Raw genomic sequence first — 18,031 nt, 5'->3', positions numbered from 1 at the left:
CCCAGAAGGTCCATATGTGTAATTATGGCGCAGAGTAACAAAAGTGGGTAAAACTGAAAATACGTGTTCATTGCACAGACTAAATGTGCTGCTGTGCAATTCCTGCTGCTGGTTTTGTGCATGACAGAGCTCCTGCAGAACCCTGTCTCTGTCAGAGCAGTGAGCATCCCCCGTGCCCTGACCCATCCCTCGGGGGACTGCTCAGCTTTGGGGCTTCAGCACACTGAAGGCATTCCCACCATCCAAACCCAAACCTTTGCTAAGCAGGCACAATTAATTACTAGAACACCTTTCATAATGCCATGAGTCACAAATAAGGAAATGACTTCAAATAATAATAAATTACAAATGCAGAAATGGAAGAGTTGTGCTATTAACAAGCAGAAATGGCTTTGAAAATGCAACTTGTAAAGGACTATTTGGGAATACAATCAGATTTAAAATAGTTTATTACGAAGAAACTGAATCTATTTTTAAACAGAAATGATCAAAATGAGTCACAGATGACTTCACTATTGGAAAAATGCAGTCTCTTTTTATCTAGCTGGAAGCCACTGAGGTTGGAGCACTCTGCTCTGAGTGCAGGGGGAAGTTGCCCAGGCCACTGGCACGCCTTGCGGGCAAACTGTCACTGCACCTCAGCATCCCTTACACAGCCAGGCACTTCAGTTTCAAACCACAGCCCCTCCTGAGCAGCTTTACTCTGGAATTGCTCCTAAATCACTGACAGTTCTGAGGAGCTCTTGGGAAGAGGCAGCCCCACAATTCTCCAGTGCCTGGGTGTTCTTTAGTGGGCTGAAGAGTGACAACTCTATTCTCAGCCCCTTTTGCAGCAGAGGAGGCTGAGGCCCGGGCAGTGAACTTTTCATCTTTGCTATTTAATGACAATTCTACATAAATCAGGTGAAAACCAGATTTAGGAACAGCCACACGTAAATAACAAAAGTGATTTGTCATTTTTCAGCCTTCTGCCTCCCTTCTGAAGGTGTCACATTCATTGAGCGGGTGACTTTTGACAGCAACAGAAAGTTCAATCTACAAAGGTGAACTCTGAGAATTCATTCCAGGTCTACAGGAAAACATGCCCAAGTCTAACAGCTGAGGCAGAATTATCATGGATCGGCCTCCAAACTGACCTCAGATGACCTTGCAGATTTTTGATTGGTATTGATTGGTATATTGATATATTTTAATTGGTACCAGTGCCATTAAGGCTGGTGTTCTACTCACTGGAAGAGAAGACAGCAGTGCAAGGCAATTCCTCTCAGTCACTGCTGCCACTGCACCTCTATCTCCTGTTCTGTCCCCGATCCAGGTGATTCTGATGGCAGGTGTGCAACCTGGGGACAGAGGAGCAGCGGAGGAGGAGTGGGCTAAATCAGCTCACAAAACTTATCTTTTTCAGAAAAAACTGTCTTGTGAAAACGTGTGTTTTGTAAAAATACACTGGGTTTTGCCAACAGCTCCCTGTGTCCCAGGCACAATTGCAGGTGTTCTCCCAGGTTGCAGGTGGGCTGCCTGGCAGTGTCCAGGTGACTGCAGAATGTGCTGCGGGCTGCCCTAGGGCCTGGCAGGCGCAGGGAAACGCCTTCAGTCCTTGCACCGTGCCTCCTTCAGCCAAGGTGAGAGTATTGTGCTGGCCCAGGGCTCACCCAGGCAGGAGCAGAGCTGCAGCAGCCCTGGGGCAGGGGGACAGGGCTCTGTGAACACAGCCTGGGGTGTGACGGGCTGGTGGCTGTGTGCTGTGCCACTGTCCCACGGTGCCACACGCCCTGGGCTCTGCCAAGGCAGAGAGCAGCCAAAGCTGGGCTTTTGGTGGGACGGCAGCACCCTGACCCCGTCCTGCCGGCCTTACCAGTCCCTGGGAGTGCCGACAGTGCCAGGAGGATGTGAGGGACGGTGGGGGCACACCCTGCGGGCAGTGCTGGCCGGGATGGGCGCCTCTGCCGTGCTCGGGAGCCTCGGTGCCATCTGTCACTGCGCTGCTCCCAAAGCCGCCCCGGGTCCCTGCAGGGCTGCCAGCACGGCATTGCTGGACAGAGCCTGCAGCACAGCAGGGGCACCAGCAGCCTTCTGCAGAGCCACAGCAAATGCCACATACGGCAGGAGAGCCCCGAGCTCAGGAGCAGCCTGGGACACCCGCAATCATCAAAGGGTGACAGGGCAGAAACCCAGAGCAGGGCCTGGCCAGAGCAGGGCATTGCAAGGAGCCAGATTCACTGCGGCAAGGCAGCAGGCTGGGGCTCATCTGTTCTGGGGGATACAGAGACGCTTCAATAGTCAAATAATATCTTTTTGATTTGTCACTGCTCAGCTTGGGAAAAGAGCAGAGTTCTTCCAGGAACAGGGTGCTCATGTGAGGCAGGAATGGAGTGTCTGATGGCCCCGGGGCAGCCAGAGGGGCAGCAGGGGCTGTGGGGCCACCAGCCCAGCCCCAGGCCACCCCCTGCTCCCTGACGTGCTTTGATTCCCTGTTCAAAGCTCTGCTGCAAAGGATCCTGCTGGGACACAGAGCCCTGCTCCAGGGTGCTGCAGGAGCAGCTGGCACAGGGGGCTGGAGCGTGGGAGCTGTGTCTGAGAGGGCACTGACCACAGGTGGCACACACTGACCACAGGTGCCATAGTGCCCCACAGGTGCCATAGTGCCCCACAGGTGGCACACAGTGCCCCACAGGTGGTACCACAGTGCCCCGCAGGTACCACAGTGCCCCACAGGTGCCATAGTGCCCCACAGGTGGCACACATTGACCCACAGGTGGCACACATTGACCCACAGGTGGCACACAGTGCCCCACAGGTACCACAGTGCCCCAAAGGTGGCACACACTGACCACAGCTGTTACACACTGTCCCACAGGTGCCACACACCCCAGGTCACCTCCCAGCTCTTGGCAGCCTCTGCACACAGCCTGGGGGCACCAGAACAGGAATGGTTCCCAGTGCCAGAGGGCAGGGCTGGATGGGATACTGGGAACTGGGAATTGTTCCCTGGCAGGTGCCCAGAGCAGGTGGGGCTGCCCCTGGATCCCTGGCAGTGCCCAAGGCCAGGCTGGAGCAGCTGGGACAGGGGAAGGTGTCCCTGCCATGGCAGGGTGGCACTGGGTGGGATTTGGGGTCCCTCCAACCCCAACCAGCCTGGAATTCTGTCATTATAAATAGCATAAATAATTTCCCCCCTCTCTCATAACACATGTTTGCAATAAATTAATCCCATTCTTTTGATAAATATCAAAGTATTTTAAGGTCTAATGACAGAATTCAACACTGAGAGCCAAACAAAGACATCTTCAAACCAGAAGTGAGCGCTCACCAAGCTCAGTGGGAGCTCGTTTATAGGATTCCATTCCAAAAGCAGAGTTTTCAATTGCCTTATCAATAAAACAGAGTAGCAACTGCAAAAGCAAAGTTCACTGAATTAAATAGAAACACAAGAATTTTTTTCCTCTTTATTTTTTTTTCCTGTCTTTGTTTCCTTCAGCAGAAAGGACTAGGAAAGGCACACAAGACAAATCCTAATTTCTCCAGCATTAACATCAATGCTGGAAAGCAGCGCAGCCCAAAGCTTTCCAGCATGACAATCTGAAGTTTGCATTTATGCCCATTCATTATACACTGCTCCAATATTTAGTATTTGATCTTTGCAAATCCTGCTTATCACTTTAAAGTCTGATCCTGACTGTCCCCGTTATGAACACATCATTTGCTGTTGTTTATCATTTTGCTGAGCTTTAGTCTTTGGGTTGCTGAGTGCCTTCCTCTGGCTAAATCTGAGCTAAAGCTGCTCAGCCATTTTTTGTAATAAGATTAGAAAGAAAGATGCCCTGTTTTTATTTAATTTCATCAAGTTCCTTTTCTGAAAGCCCTGGTGTTCCTGTTCTGGGAAGCAGCTCTGCATTGGGCACAGTAGACATCCCTGTCACATAGAATAGTTTTTGGTCTCTCTGAAAACCTGTTAACATTTAGTCAAACCCTGAGCTCCTGAAGCATGCCAGCAGGTCCAGGCTCAGAAAGCAGCTGTGGTTGTTGTTGTTGAGCTGCACCAGGCTCAGGGCTGCTGTGTGTGCCCCAGGACAGGCACACCCCACCCAGCCAGGCAGGGTGACTGTCCCCACAGCCACCAGACAGAGACTGAACACACACCAGCCTCAGCTTCTCCCGAGTCTTCACTGCTTCCCTTTCACCATTCCAATAACATTGCTCTGAGCAGCTTTTATATCCAGCAGCAGATCAGCTCCAATGGAACTCTCCAGACAAAGGGCTGGGTTTATTTCCCAGCATTGCAAATTGACTTGTTTACTGTTAAAACTCAACAAAACAAACACTAAGGAAGCTTGGTAGTTTCAGTCATAATATTTCATTACCTCTAGGAAGGAGAAACAAACATTTTGGCAGCTGTTCAACGCCACATTAACATTTGTGGCAATATTTTAAGACTTTTCAATTCAGTCAAAGCCTGAAAGCACTGTGTTCACATTCACAATTTGAAGTGGGGAATTCAATGGCTTTAAAACAGAAAAAGGAGGGAAAGGATACCCACAGAATTTCCAAATAGCTTGGAATACAGCTTGTGGACCAACATGTAATAAGGACAAAATGCAACTGAGGAATATTCAGTGGGTATTTCTGATGGGCATCTCCTAAAAGCTGAGCTGCTGGTTGAAGTCAGTGGGAAAACACAAACAAGACAAAGCACAACATACAAAGGGACTAATAACTGCCATTAGGTTTGAGGAACCCCTCATACAATGAGGAACACACAACTTAAAACCATATCAAAATACTCTCAGACCTGCCCAATTCAAAAATTGGACATGAGAGCTGCATTGCAAAACCTTGGTATTTTCCAGCTATTTTTGGAGACATAACCTTCATTTGCTGCATTTGTCTAATCATGAGTAGAGTCTGTAATGATTCACAAACAGGAGACCTTAAAATACCTTTAAGCACCTTGTTTCAGTCACAAGATAGAATAGAAAGGCTGGGGTTGGAGGGACCCCAAATCCCCCCAGTGCCACCCAGCCATGGCAGAGACACCTTCCCCTGTCCCAGTGCCACCCTGCCATGGCAGGGACACCTTCCCCTGTCCCAGTGCCACCCTGCCATGGCAGGGACACCTTCCCCTGTCCCAGTGCCACCCCTGCCATGGCAGGGACACCTTCCCCTGTCCCAGTGCCACCCTGCCATGGCAGGGACACCTTCCCCTGTCCCAGTGCCACCCTGCCATGGCAGGGACACCTTCCCCTGTCCCAGTGCCACCCTGCCATGGCAGGGACACCTTCCCCTGTCCCAGTGCCACCCTGCCATGGCAGGGACACCTTCCCCTGTCCCAGTGCCACCCTGCCATGGCAGGGACACCTTCCCCTGTCCCAGTGCCACCCCTGCCATGGCAGGGACACCTTCCCCTGTCCCAGTGCCACCCTGCCATGGCAGGGACACCTTCCCCTGTCCCAGCTGCTCCAGCCCCAGTGTCCAGCCTGGCCTTGGGCACTGCCAGGGATCCAGGGGCAGCCCCAGCTGCTCTGGGCACCCTGTGCCAGCCCTGCCCACCCTGCCAGGGAGGAATGCCTATGGAGAATTTCCCCAGAGGCACCATCATATTGTATTTGATGGTTTGGGTTTTTTCTGCCTCTTTTTCCTCCTCAAGATTCTCACAGAAATGTTTATTTTAGTACCACTGCTGCAATCAAGCTGGTCTGTGCTGGTCTTTTCTTTCCTTCCAGTAAAAAAAAGTCTTTGTTCCAGTTAATTGCCCCATATTGGGACTTCTTGTCTTCCACTTCTAGGGTGAGAAGCTGCCCAAGGACACCCACAAAGCTGGTGAGAAGTTAGTTTGGTGGTCATGGCAAGGTGAGAGCAAGTGTCACTTCTCAGAGTGAGTGTCGTTGTGGTGAACCTTCCTCCCTGCACACCTCCTCTGACCAGGGACAGACAATCAATCCTGCCAAGAGGTGATAAATCCCTTGTCAGACAACCATCAACAGCAGATGGATGGGGAGCTCTGTCTGGCAGAGCTGTCCTTCGCTGCCACCAGCAGAGACTGGTGTTTGTGACCGTGGGTCTGCATTTCCACTTCCCCTACAACACCATCAAAATAGCCACCTCATGAAAATGGTACAAATCCCACATCAAAAAGCAACGGCTCTTACATTTCTGAATTCCTCAGAATTCCTAAAAGAGTTTAGAGATTCACCCTGTAATGTCAGCTGGACCTTTCAGTTCATCTGAGCTTCAGCAAACAACATTAAGCCTCTCTACCATTGCCCTGCACCAAAGCCAGTAGCAAGAAAAAGCCTCTCAAAGTCTGACTGTTGCACTGATGTTCCAGTCAGGCAAGTGGAAGGTAAATACAATCGTTATTAGATTGCCTGTGTGACCAGTGATCTTACTTGTAACCAATTGCATGGGGAAGCTTTAATCCTTTCAGGCTGGAGAACCAGCCAAAGCAGATCTGGCAGCTTCTGAAACAATTTGTCAGGAACTGTTGATAGGACATTTTCTTCTGGATGCCAGTTCTGAGAGAGAAAAACACAAACATGTTTTAAACCCAGAAAGAGGGGCTGGTATTCCTTGGTATATAAAATGTCACACGTGAGCACTGCCAGGGGCTCCACGTTTCTGTGGGAAGAACAACTAAAGGGCATTAAAGAATGCACAGCTACACCAACTGCACATGGAAGTGATTTAGTCTAGGGTTTTTTCTTAAAAAAATAAAATCCAGGAATTAAAGACCATAGTTGAGAATGTGTAGGTTGCCCAGAGAAGCTGTGGCTGCCCCATCCCTGGAAGTGTCCAAGGACAGGGGCTTGCTGGCCTAAATCTCCAAGGGTTTTTATATTGGTTTATGTTGGTTTGTTTGGTTGCTTAGTTTGTTTTGTTTTGGGCACAAGTTCCTAAAAAATCCCCTTGCTGGGACTGAATGAGGCAAGGCACCTGTTCCTCAGCATGGATGCACATCTGCTTTGAACAGACAGATGCTACTAAATAGGCTACTACCTGATTTTAAGAAAAAGCAGGTATGACTACTCATTGCATCATGCTTTTCCTGGAATAGATTTTCTTCGAGGCTACTTAGGTAATTAATCCTAATTACAAGCAGTTTTTGTAGACCAGAGGGCAATATTCATGATGAATACAAATGGATCAATGGCAAGGAAGTGCTGGAAGAAGTATTGCTTTGTATTTGTTTACCCAAAACAAAAAACATTTGAATGTAATTTTATTTAAGGTTACATGAGAAAATACATTAGGATTGAAAGCAATGACATCATTCCATTAATTAAAGCAGGGATTACTTCAGCTGGTTTTGATCTCAGCATTGTGTTTAGAATTTTGTAGCACAATAGTAATGGTGGAACAAGTTCACTGACATTTCAGGGAGAGAAAGTGGATTGGGAAGGATCCATAACTTAGGTAAATCATCTTAAAGCAGGACTTTCAGTGTTGCTTTTTCAAATCTGGAATCTGGTTGTCCACTTCAAGCTCCTCACTGAAGCCTGAGTTCTCTGCAGCATCAGCACAGTAACAGAATACCACTCCTCTAACGTGGCACTGTCTCAGAAGATTTTATCCTAATGAGGCAGAAAGAAATAGCAGAGCAAAAGTCAATAAATATATCCCTCCATAGCTTCATTGACTTTCAGCAAGCCAGAGTCACAAGCTCCAGTCCCAAAGCAGCAGCCAGAACTAAAAGACCGAATTCTCAGAATGTGTCTTACTAAACTGTAGCAGCATATGTCCTTAATTTCTTAGTAAAACACTTGGTTAATCTAAATAAATGAATGGCACAAGGAGAAAAGCAAACAGACGTGTAAATGGAAAGAAAAACAACAACTTAAAGGAGGCAGAAGTCACAAAAAATTTAAAGGCTGAATTGCTCAAGTAGTGCCAGAAATAAAATGGCTCTTTCACACGATTAGGCGAGCATCACAGCGTAGAGAAAATTAAGCAGGATACAGATTTGATACTGCAAAAGGCTAAACCAAAACAAGCGACTGCAGGAGCTGCACTTACCTCAGCAGCGTGGGAGGCGGGAGCCTGGCAGAGGGAGCAGCCTTGGATCCTCCTCGGTTCCAGGGAAAGGCCCCGCGGTGCCCCGGAGCTGCTCCGGCCCCTGCAGGGCTCTGAGGGCAAAGCCTGCCCTGGCACAGCGTCAAACCTGGCATAGGGCTGCTCCAGATCTGCTCCAGGGCTGCTCCAGGGCTGCTCCAGGGCTGCTCCAGGGCTGCTCCAGAGCTGCTCCAGGGCTGCTCCAGGGCTGCTCCAGGGCTGCTCCAGAGCTGCTCCAGGGCTGCCCCAGATCTGCCCCAGGGCTGCTCCAGAGCTGCTCCAGGGCTGCCCCAGATCTGCCCCAGGGCTGCTCCAGGGCTGCCCCAGATCTGCCCCAGGGCTGCTCCAGAGCTGCTCCAGAGCTGCTCCAGGGCTGCCCCAGATCTGCCCCAGGGCTGCTCCAGGGCTGATCCAGGGCTGATCCAGGGCTGCTCCAGAGCTGCTCCAGAGCTGCTCCAGGGCTGCTCCAGATCTGCTCCAGAGCTGCTCCAGGGCTGCACGGGCTCTGCTCCTGCAGGTGAGCACAGAACCACGGAATGGGCTGGCAGGGACCCCAAATCCCACCAGTGCCACCCTGCCATGGCAGGGACACCTTCCCCTGTCCCAGTGCCACCTCTGCCATGTCAGGGACACCTTCCCCTGTCCCAGCTGCTCCAGCCCCAGTGTCCAGCCTGGCCTGGGGCACTGCCAGGGATCCAGGGGCAGCCCCAGCTGCTCTGGGCACCCTGTGCCAGCCCTGCCCACCCTGCCAGGGAACAATTCCCAATTCCCAATCTCCCATCCAGCCCTGCCCTCTGGCACTGGGAGCCATTCCCTGGGTCCTGTCCCTCCATCCTTGTCCCCAGTCCCTCCCCAGCTCTCCTGGAGCCCCTCCAGGCCCTGCCAGGGGCTCTGAGCTCTGCCTGGAGCCTTCTCCTCTCCAGGGGAGCATTCCCAGCTCTCCCAGCCTGGCTCCAGAGCAGGGGGGCTCCAGCCTGCAGCAGCTCCGGGGCCTCCTCTGGAACTCTCCAGCAGCTCCAGGTGCTGCTGCTGTGTCCCCAGGGCTGGGGCAGCTCTGCAGGTGGGCTCTCACCTGGGGGGGCAGAGGGACAGAATCCCCCACCCCACCCTGGGGACCAGCCCAGCAATGGGGGAGTTCTGGGGTGCCAGGGCCGTGTCTGGGCTGTGCCCAGCACCCCCAGGTCCTCCTTCCAGGGCTGCTCACCACCAGCCTGCGGTGATTTGGGCTGGGGACTGCCCTGGCCACGTGCAGGGCTTTGTGCTTGGCCTCGCTGGGCTCCAGGAGGTGCCCAGAGCCCCAGCTCTGCAGCCTGTCTGGGACCCTCTGCGTGCCCCATCCCTTCCCTCCCACACCCTGCTCAGGGTCACTGTCAGTGCCACTGTCCCCATCTCTGGGACATTAAACTGTGCCCATCCCAGCCCCTGAGGGTGCCACTGGGGCACAGGGGCCTCGATCACACCTTTGTGAGTGACCATCCAGCCAATTCCATATCCACTGAGAGCTCCATCCATCAAATCCCTGTCTTCTAACACAGTTTATTACTTAACTGTGGTGGTGTTAAAAGACTTTGAACAGCTGGCTCCGAGTCATTACTATTAGCATCTTTAAAAATAGAATTGGCAGTATTTACAGAAACACTAATGATAGGAAAATATGTGAAATTTCCCTCTTATGTAATGTTTATTGAAAGAATTATGTGTTCTGTTAGAGGGACTTTTAAAAATAAACATAGGCTTTTCTCTGTAGGCTTTCTTCTCGATGAAGAAGGCATGTGAATTTTGGGAATCACAGTAATACTCCTTTCATCATCTTAAACATGTTGCAATTACAGCCATTATTTCCAGGATAGGGCTTTTTAAGGAATTTAATATCATGTTATCTTGCCCCCCTGGTTTCTCTGCCCAAATTAGGAATTTCTCACAGTATTTGCCTCCTTTGCAGTTTTGTGATAATTGTGGTATTTTTGTTTGGAAACCGCTTCATCAGCTCCCTGAGACCAGATAACCATGAAGAACACAATGCTGCTCCAGGCAGTTCTATTTCTATTCACACTGGTTTTATTCAGGATAACTTCACTGATACCAGGGAACCTGATCCTGATTTACAGCAGTGAAAGGAGAAAATTGTAATCATTTTGTGCCACCAGAAACACAACAGAATGGGAACTGTAATAGCTCCCGGTAGGGCACAGCATAACAAGGAAAACTCCAGGATCCGTGCTGCTTAATTGAAATGTGAGATTAACAGTGGAAGTTTAAATATTATCTGCAGTTTCCCTCATACTAATTTTGACATGATGTGAAATCCTCAGCTCACGATGCTTGGAAATGAGAACGATCAGTCATTCCTCAAAGAAGACTCATTCATTTGCAGAATTGAGGCATTTGAGAAAAGTGGGATGAAATAATAACTGATACGAATACTTTGATTAAAATAATAATCTAGGAATTTAATAAAGAATTTATTTTAATAAGGAATTTAATAAAGAATAAAGAATGGCTTTATTGCATCTCCCAGTTAAATGGATGCCCATTGACTTTGCCCACTGAATGTCAGTGGATTTTGATGATGGTTCTGCCTGGACAGAGAGTGAGTTTGGCTCAGCATATGCAATTCTGTAGTGAAGTGAAAGAAAACTCTTATCTCTCTGAATATGTGGGAAAAGGGTGAATACACTAAAGTAAAGGTGGATGGGAAAAGACAAACCGTCCCAAAGGTGCGAGTGGTGGCTGTGCCCTCCGGCAGGCTCTGCTCGCAGCCAGGTGGAGCCCTGCGGTGCCAGCTCCCCTGCCCGGGGCTGCGCTGACCCAGCGCGGGCTGCTTGAACCCAGGGCTGCCCTGACCCACGGCTGCCCTGACCCACGGCTGCCCTGACCCACGGCTGCACTGACCCACGGCTGCACTGACCCACGGCTGCACTGACCCAGCCAGGGCTGCACGAACCCAGGGCTGCCCTGACCCACCTAGGGCTGCCCTGACCCACGGCTGCCCTGACCCACGGCTGCCCTGACCCACGGCTGCACTGACCCACGGCTGCACTGACCCAGGGCTGCACTGACCCACCCACGGCTGCCCTGACCCACCCACGGCTGCACTGACCCACGTCTTTCCTGACCCACGGCTTTCCTGACCCACGGCTGCACTGACCCACCCAGGGCTGCCCTGACCCACCCACGGCTGCCCTGCCCCACGGCTTTCCTGCCCCACGGCTTTCCTGCCCCACGGCTGCCCTGCCCCACGGCTTTCCTGCCCCACGGCTGCCCTGCCCCACGGCTGCCCTGACCCACGGCTGCCCTGCCCCACGGCTGCCCTGCCCCACGGCTGCCCTGCCCCACGGCTTTCCTGCCCCACGCTCTGCTGGCCAGCGCTGGGGCAGCGCCCGGAGGAGCCTCGGAGCGCCCGGAGCTCCCAGCGCGGAGCCGCTGCCGGGCCGCTCCAGCCCTCCCTGCGCACCTGGCACCCGGCAGTGCCCTCGGGCAGGGCTGGGCGCTGCCCACCACGGCAGCTCTGCTTTCCATAAGGCTCCCTCCTGCTTTCCCGAGGAGGAACAGAACCTTCTCGCAGCTATTTGCCTGTTGTGATCTGAGCAAACCACCCAATCTGCTGAATGCTCCCAGCTGCCAGGACTGCCAGACAAGCACAGAGTATCCCCAGGACTTCCACTGGTAAAGTGCCTGATTGTCTCTTCCTAAAATGTAAACCGCTAAACAAGAGTGGAAACAAAGAGGAAAAACTGAAAAAAGGAGTAATGGACTCCAAGTGTTTTCAAGGACAGCCTGTTCCCAGTGACCCTTTGGCCACCCAAATTGCACATTTGCCCCTTAGAGGTGTAGGCACAGCTATGGCCAAAGATGTTTGAAGAATAAATTACTGTGAAAGTCAGCTTTTATTTAAACTCCCTTATTTCAAACACAAAGTGGTTCTCTGTTTCCCTGGAGACCGGGATATGTAAGAAGGCAGAATTTTCTCCCCATTTCCTTTTCCTACACTGGACCACTGTAGAGCAGGTTTTGGATTTTCCTTTTCCCCTCCTGCAGGATTGGCCTCAATTATGACTGGTCCTTTTCCTCAGGTGACTGGAGCTGTGTCAGTGAGGTGGGTGACCTGTGCTGAGACTCCTGACATGCAGGTGCTGCTGAGGGGATAAACATCCTCCACTGCACTCCTTCCCTGGGTTTAAAATTGCTGTCAGACACGAGTGCCCAAGGAACAGAAAGGGAGCCACTTTTTGAGTTCTTGAAGTAGAAAATAAGTACAGTTGAAATGAATGTATTTCTGCTATAATAATGAAGCACTTAAAAAACAAACCAAAAGAAAACGAGATCTTTTATTCTTCTCTGACTCCTGTTTAGGAAGGTAAAACCACTTACCACGCTGCTCAATGAAGAATAAATGGAACAAAACCTGTATTGCACTGCGTGCCTCTGCACAGAGAAAGGAATTAGGAGATGGAGTGGAATGAAACTGCCCTCTGGCATGAGGACAAACACATCCTTAGGTCCAATCTTGAAAGTTCATTGGGAAAAGACTCTCAGTCTGTGCTCTGGATTTGATTGTCCAAATATTAGTGGAGAATGAGAAACTGACAACTGACTGGAGCTGTTACACAGCATCTTTCGTACTTTTCCCACAGAACGTAAAGGCAGGAGAAAGGAAGGAGGAAAGTTGATAGCTCAGAGATTCACAGTATATTTAAACACAAACCTATACCTTAACAAAGCTAAAATTACTGCCTTGTATAAAAGTGTTCTATCTTTTTATTTGAGAGCAAATTCTTTCTGATTTTTCAAAGAAATACTCTGAGAACTATTCTTTGCCTTTGGAAAACTGTTCTTAAATGATACCTTTCCATTGTAATCCTTTTACAACTTCCAGGCTCTTTGAAATAATGATTGCCTCCTCGCACACATTCTGTGAGGAGCACAATAACTGACGTATCCATTTCAAAACATGCTGGGAAAGAAAACAGCATCAATTTAAAATGAAAACTTGGGAAACAGCATCTCAGGAGCCATGAAGTATGGCTGGTGTTACAGCTGTGGTCTACTGTCTCCAGGGCTGTCCCTTGCCGTGACGTTTCTGACATGGTCTGCTGGCACTGAGAGTTATTTCTGAGATGCTTTTCATTAGCCATTCCATGAGACATTCCAGTTCAGCAAGCCACGGAGACCCAAGCCACGGGCATGTCCCAGCTCAACAGTCTCACGAGCTTCAGCAAGACCAAGTGCTGGTGCTACGCCTGGAGTGGGGCAGCCCCTGGTCTCGGTGCAGGCTGGGGACGTCCTGGGAGAAGGAGCTGTGGTGCTGGTGGGTGAGAGATGGCCAGGCCCCAGCTCAGGAGCCAGAACTTGTGCTGGGCTGATCCCCCAGCGTGGGCAGCAGGGCAGGGGGGGATTCTGCCCCGCTCAGGTGAGACCACACCTGCAGAGCTGCCTCCAGCCTGGGGTCGCCAGCACATCGGCTTTTTGGAGCAAGTCCACAGGATGCCATGGAGATGGTTTGAGGGACGGAGCACCTGTCCCATGGGGAAAGGCTGAGAGAGCTGGGATTGGCTAGCATGGAAAATAGAAAGCCTTGTGGCGACCTGATCGCGGCGCTCCAGCGCCCGGAGGGGGCCTACAAAAAGGATGGAGTGAGCCTGTTTACGAGTGCCAGGACAAGGGGGAATGGCTTCTAGTGAGTTCCGATATCGGTAGTGAGCCCCAGGGACCGAGGCAGGATGAGCGGTGTGCGCTGGCAGAGACACCGCCGAGCGCCGGGGAAAGGCTGGGCTGCACCGCAGCACGGCGGCCGCTCCTGCCCGTGCGCTCTGTGCCGTGAGATTCAAACAGCGGGGCCGGGGACACCGGGCCGGGCGGGGCTCAGCGCGGGGAGCCGCGGGGGCCGGCACCGCGCCCCCGGCCCGGAGCGCCGCCCTCGGCACAGCCACAGCCGCGGCCCCGCGCCCGGGGGATGCGGACGGGGCCGGGAGGAGCATCCCGGCCCGCCCCGGTCCCGCCTCCGGCCCCACTCTGCTCCACCCCACTGCCCGCATCCCCCCGCCCGCTCTGCCCGGCCCCGCTCCGCTGACACCGCCCCGCCCGCATCCCCCGGCCCACCCCCGGCTCCCGGTCCCGGTCCCTCTCCACCCCCCTGCCCGCATCCCCCGCCCCCGGCTCCCGGTCCCGCTCTCCCCGCCCCGCTCGCCTCCCCCGGCGCCCCGCTCGGCCCCGCCCGCCTCCCGGCCCCGCTCCGCTCCCGCCGCTCGGTCCCCGCCCCGCCGCGCTGTGGCCGCCGCGGGCAGCGGGCGGGAGGCGGCGGCGCCGGGCGCTGCCATGCGGGCGGGCGGCGCCGGGGCGCGGGGCGGCTGAGGGCGGCGGCGGGGCCGGCCGCGGGAGCCGCCGGGCCGGCGGGGAGAGGCCGCAGGGCATGCCAGCCGCCTGCCCCGATGTTTCACTGGAGCAAGTGGAAGAAGAGGATGGGAGCGAGCGCCTCCTCCTCCAAGAGACCCGTCTTCGACGAGCGAGAGGACGGTGAGTGCGGACCGAGATGCTCCGGGGTGCCCGCCCTGCCCGGGATGCTCTGCTCTGCCCGGCCCGGGATGTCCAGCGCCGGGGCACTCTGCCCTGCCCTGCCCTGCCCTGCCCCGACGGCGGCGTAGTCGCGGTACCCTGTCCCGGGGTGCCCGTCCCGCGGTGCCCTGTCCCGCGGTGCCCTGTCCCAGGATGCCCGTCCTGCAGTGCCCCGTCCCGCGGTGCCCTGTCCCGGGATGCCGAGCTGCCCCGCCCGGCCCTGGGGTCCCCCGGCGGTGCCCCCGGCGGAGCGGGCAGCGGGGGCCGTGTCCGGGTGCGGGGGTCCGGCCGGGCGCTGCCGCCCCGCAGGACGCGGGTACCCTGCCCACGGACGCCCCACGGCCGCGGGGTGGCCGCCGTTCAAACGGGGGGCTGGGGAGGGGGCGGCGAGGGGACAGCTCCGCGGCGAAGTTTCAGTCTGTGCACGGACGGCCCCGCTTGGATCGAGGGAGGGCCAAGTGCCGCCGGCATCAGCACCGAGCGCTCCTGCCAGTGCAGAAAGCTGCTCTGGGGCTTTCCCCAAAGTACAAGCTGGGTGGAAGGTGGGGGGGGTTAGGCATACGCCGTGAAATACCACCATTGCATTAGAAATCTCGGGTGCAGGGTGAAATTTCAGAGGAACAAAGGAAGGAAACTTTGACTGTGGGTGGGGGAAGAGTCAGGAGAGCCATGAGCCAGCAGACGGGCTCCGGGTGGCCGGAGCACTCCTGAATGCTGCGTTGGCCATGTGGCACCAACCGAGCACAGACAAAAATCCCTGTGTGGGGGGGTGCTGGAGTTGTGCACCGGATAAACCTGGAGTTCAGTGTGTTAGTCTGGGTCTGACTGCAGGGAATGTGAGGGTCGGGGTCTGCTGGGATTCCCTCAGTGAGGGGGCCACACCTGTCTGTGCTGCTCTGGCAGCTGACGGGTGGAATCAGGCAAACTTTTCCTGGCACAAGAGCTGGTTGATTTCTCCAACACGTTTTTATTAGCAATTCACACTGAGCAAGCCGAGTAAAGACACTTAAATCAGAGGCTTCGCTGCAATTACATTCTGAAAACAAAATTTCTTTCTGAGAGGCTTTTAATTCTGCCCTGAGCCTGTGTGCAGCCAAGCAGGGTGAGTGAGCTCTGCAGCTGAATGGCTGCTGGCAGCAGCCTGGGAACACCTCTCCAGGTACTCTCAATCAGCGCTTTTGCTCTGTCCCAATTATTGGCACAACACTTCCTTGATGTCTCCTGCTTTTCCATAATTCCTTGTTAGAGTGTGCTCAGAGCAATTACAGTGTTGTTCCAGTGAACTCATATTTACTGTCATGGCACGGTTGCTATGGTGATCTCCTAAGACATCCCAATAACTTCCTTAGATAAAGAAGCCAGTTGATACTTGGGTTTGTGTGTGACATAATGTGGAAGAGTTACTAGTGACAACAATATAATGAGAAATCAATTAAAAATATAAAAAGGAAAAGACCATTTGGTATGTCAAATTTTTCCTGTATGTGGTTCCTTGTGGTGGATCTCTGCACGAGGATGAGCCTGACTGCTGAAATCCAGCAGATAATCCCTGTTAATTTTATCAGGGTGTATGTAACTAGAAGGTTAACGTTTATTGTAGTCACTAGTAACACAACCAGTACTAAGATCACACTCCAAATCGTTGCAGACCTTACAGTCTTTGTCCCTGACTCCCTGGGGACAGGTTTTGGGACTTCACTGAGTCACTGGTTCCTGTCACAGCGCGCGGGGGATGTCCTGGGGGTGAGCAGTGAAGTGTTTGCTCTCTCTAGTGTGAAACACCTGCCTCCGGAGGGTTCTCCGCTGTTTGCCTCTGTTAAGAATGGCCATTTCTCCTCAGCCTGCACTCGTGCAGCCCCAGCTGCTGTTGGATCTCCTGGAGCAGTGCAGGAGCTCGTGTGTCACACCCCTCTCTCTGAGGCCACGGCTGCCGCTGTCCTTGGTGGATGTGTGGGTTGAGCTCTCCGAGTCTGACTCCAAGGGTAAACTTGGAATTCCAGAGTACGTCCTAAGGACCTTCTCTCAACCCTCCCCACTTTTTCAGCATCTTTTCTGGGCTTGTTCTTTGGCAGAGGTGGAAGCTGGCGCTGGTTCAGCCTCTGAGTGGGGCTGGCTCCTGGTCCACCCAGGGCCAGGGCGGTGCAGAGCTGGGCTCTGGGGGCTGTGCCCAAGGGACAGCTGTGCTGCTCCCTCCTTGCTTCCCTTCCTGGCTGCTGTGCTGTCCCCATCCCCTGCAGAGGAGCCTTCCCGTGGCCGTGGTGCCAGGTGAGGCCAGGTGTGCCTGGTGCTGTGTGTTGGGCACAGCACAGCTGCCCAACCCCTCGGGTGCCTGCCTGCTGCAGCGTGCCCACCGTGCTCCCCTGCCTGCGCACAGCCTGCCAGAGATTTCTGGGCGTTTCACAACCGGGGTTCAACTAACAGGGCAGCTGACTGAGAGGACAGTGCCTGTGTGCTTGTGTGTGCTTCCAGGCAGCCCTGGCCTGGGGCAGATGGGTTTCTCTGGCTCTGGGAGCCGCTGCTCCAGCTGGTTCCAGTCCCACAGAAAAGCTGGCGAGCTGCACGTCCATCAGCTGGGAGCGAGCTGCAGCCTGTCCAGCTGGAGATGCTGCCCAGGGATGCCTTTGTGAGAGCTTGGCTCTGGCAAGGTGCATTGCACCCTCTTTGTGAACAGAGAAAGTTAATGAATGGAGGGGAAGGAGGAAAAACAAAGCAAGGAGAAAAGTATGAGAAGAAGAAAACAAGGCAAAAGACCAGAAGGGCTGCAGGGTGGAGCACTCGGAGTTGTGGTGTGCTGGAGTAAGGTGGGCTCAGTGAGCTGGAGTAAATCATAGTGGGCTTGTGGGCTCTGCATTACCACCGTGGGCTGTTTTCCATCAGGAAAAACACACCCTTGTCTGCAGGGACTTTTCAGGGTTTATTATTCATACCTGTAAGGATTTTTTAAAAACTCCTCACTCGAGAAGTGCGTTTGTTCTCCAGCCCAAGGGAAGGGTGGGCACTGCCTGTCTGCTGGCTGAGACACGTCTCTGTGTGCAGGGTACGGGGTACTGGGGTGTCTCACAGAATCATTTGGGTTGGAAAAAACCTCCAGGATCATTGAGTCCAGGCTGCACCCACCAAGGGATCCCCACCCTGTCCCCAGCCCAGAGCCCTGAGTGCCACCTCCAGGGGACACCCGCAGGGATGGGCACTGCAGCCCTCCCTGGGCAGTGCCAGGGCCTGAGCCCCCTTTCCATGGGGAAATTCCTGCTGTGCCCACCCTGAGCTGCCCTGGCCCAGCCTGGGGCCGTTCCCTCTGCTCCTGTCCCTGTTCCCTGGAGCACAGCCCGACCCCCCGGCTGTCCCCTCCTGGCAGGGAGCTGGGGAGCGAGAGGAGGCACAAAAGTCATGAGGCTTGTTTGTCATTTGGGCAGGAATTATATGTTGTTCTGGG

At 53.7% G+C, this 18,031-nt stretch overlaps 1 protein-coding gene across 1 annotated transcript in view; it reads left to right on the top strand.

The window, feature by feature from the left end:
* The first annotated feature begins 14,429 nt into the window (after window positions 1-14,429).
* STK32C (serine/threonine kinase 32C) overlaps window positions 14,430-18,031 on the top strand; it is a 65,504-nt gene continuing 61,902 nt past the window's right edge. The window contains exon 1 of the mRNA XM_084210438.1: window positions 14,430-14,559. Coding sequence (XP_084066564.1) covers window positions 14,475-14,559 — 85 coding nt within the window. The 5' untranslated portion in view covers window positions 14,430-14,474. The remainder of the gene's footprint in view (window positions 14,560-18,031) is intronic.

The sequence above is a fragment of the Fringilla coelebs genome (genome assembly GCF_963513975.1).
Source record: "Fringilla coelebs genome assembly, chromosome: 8".
Classification (NCBI taxonomy): Eukaryota; Metazoa; Chordata; class Aves; order Passeriformes; family Fringillidae; genus Fringilla; species Fringilla coelebs.
This window is presented reverse-complemented; position numbering and strand designations above follow the sequence as displayed.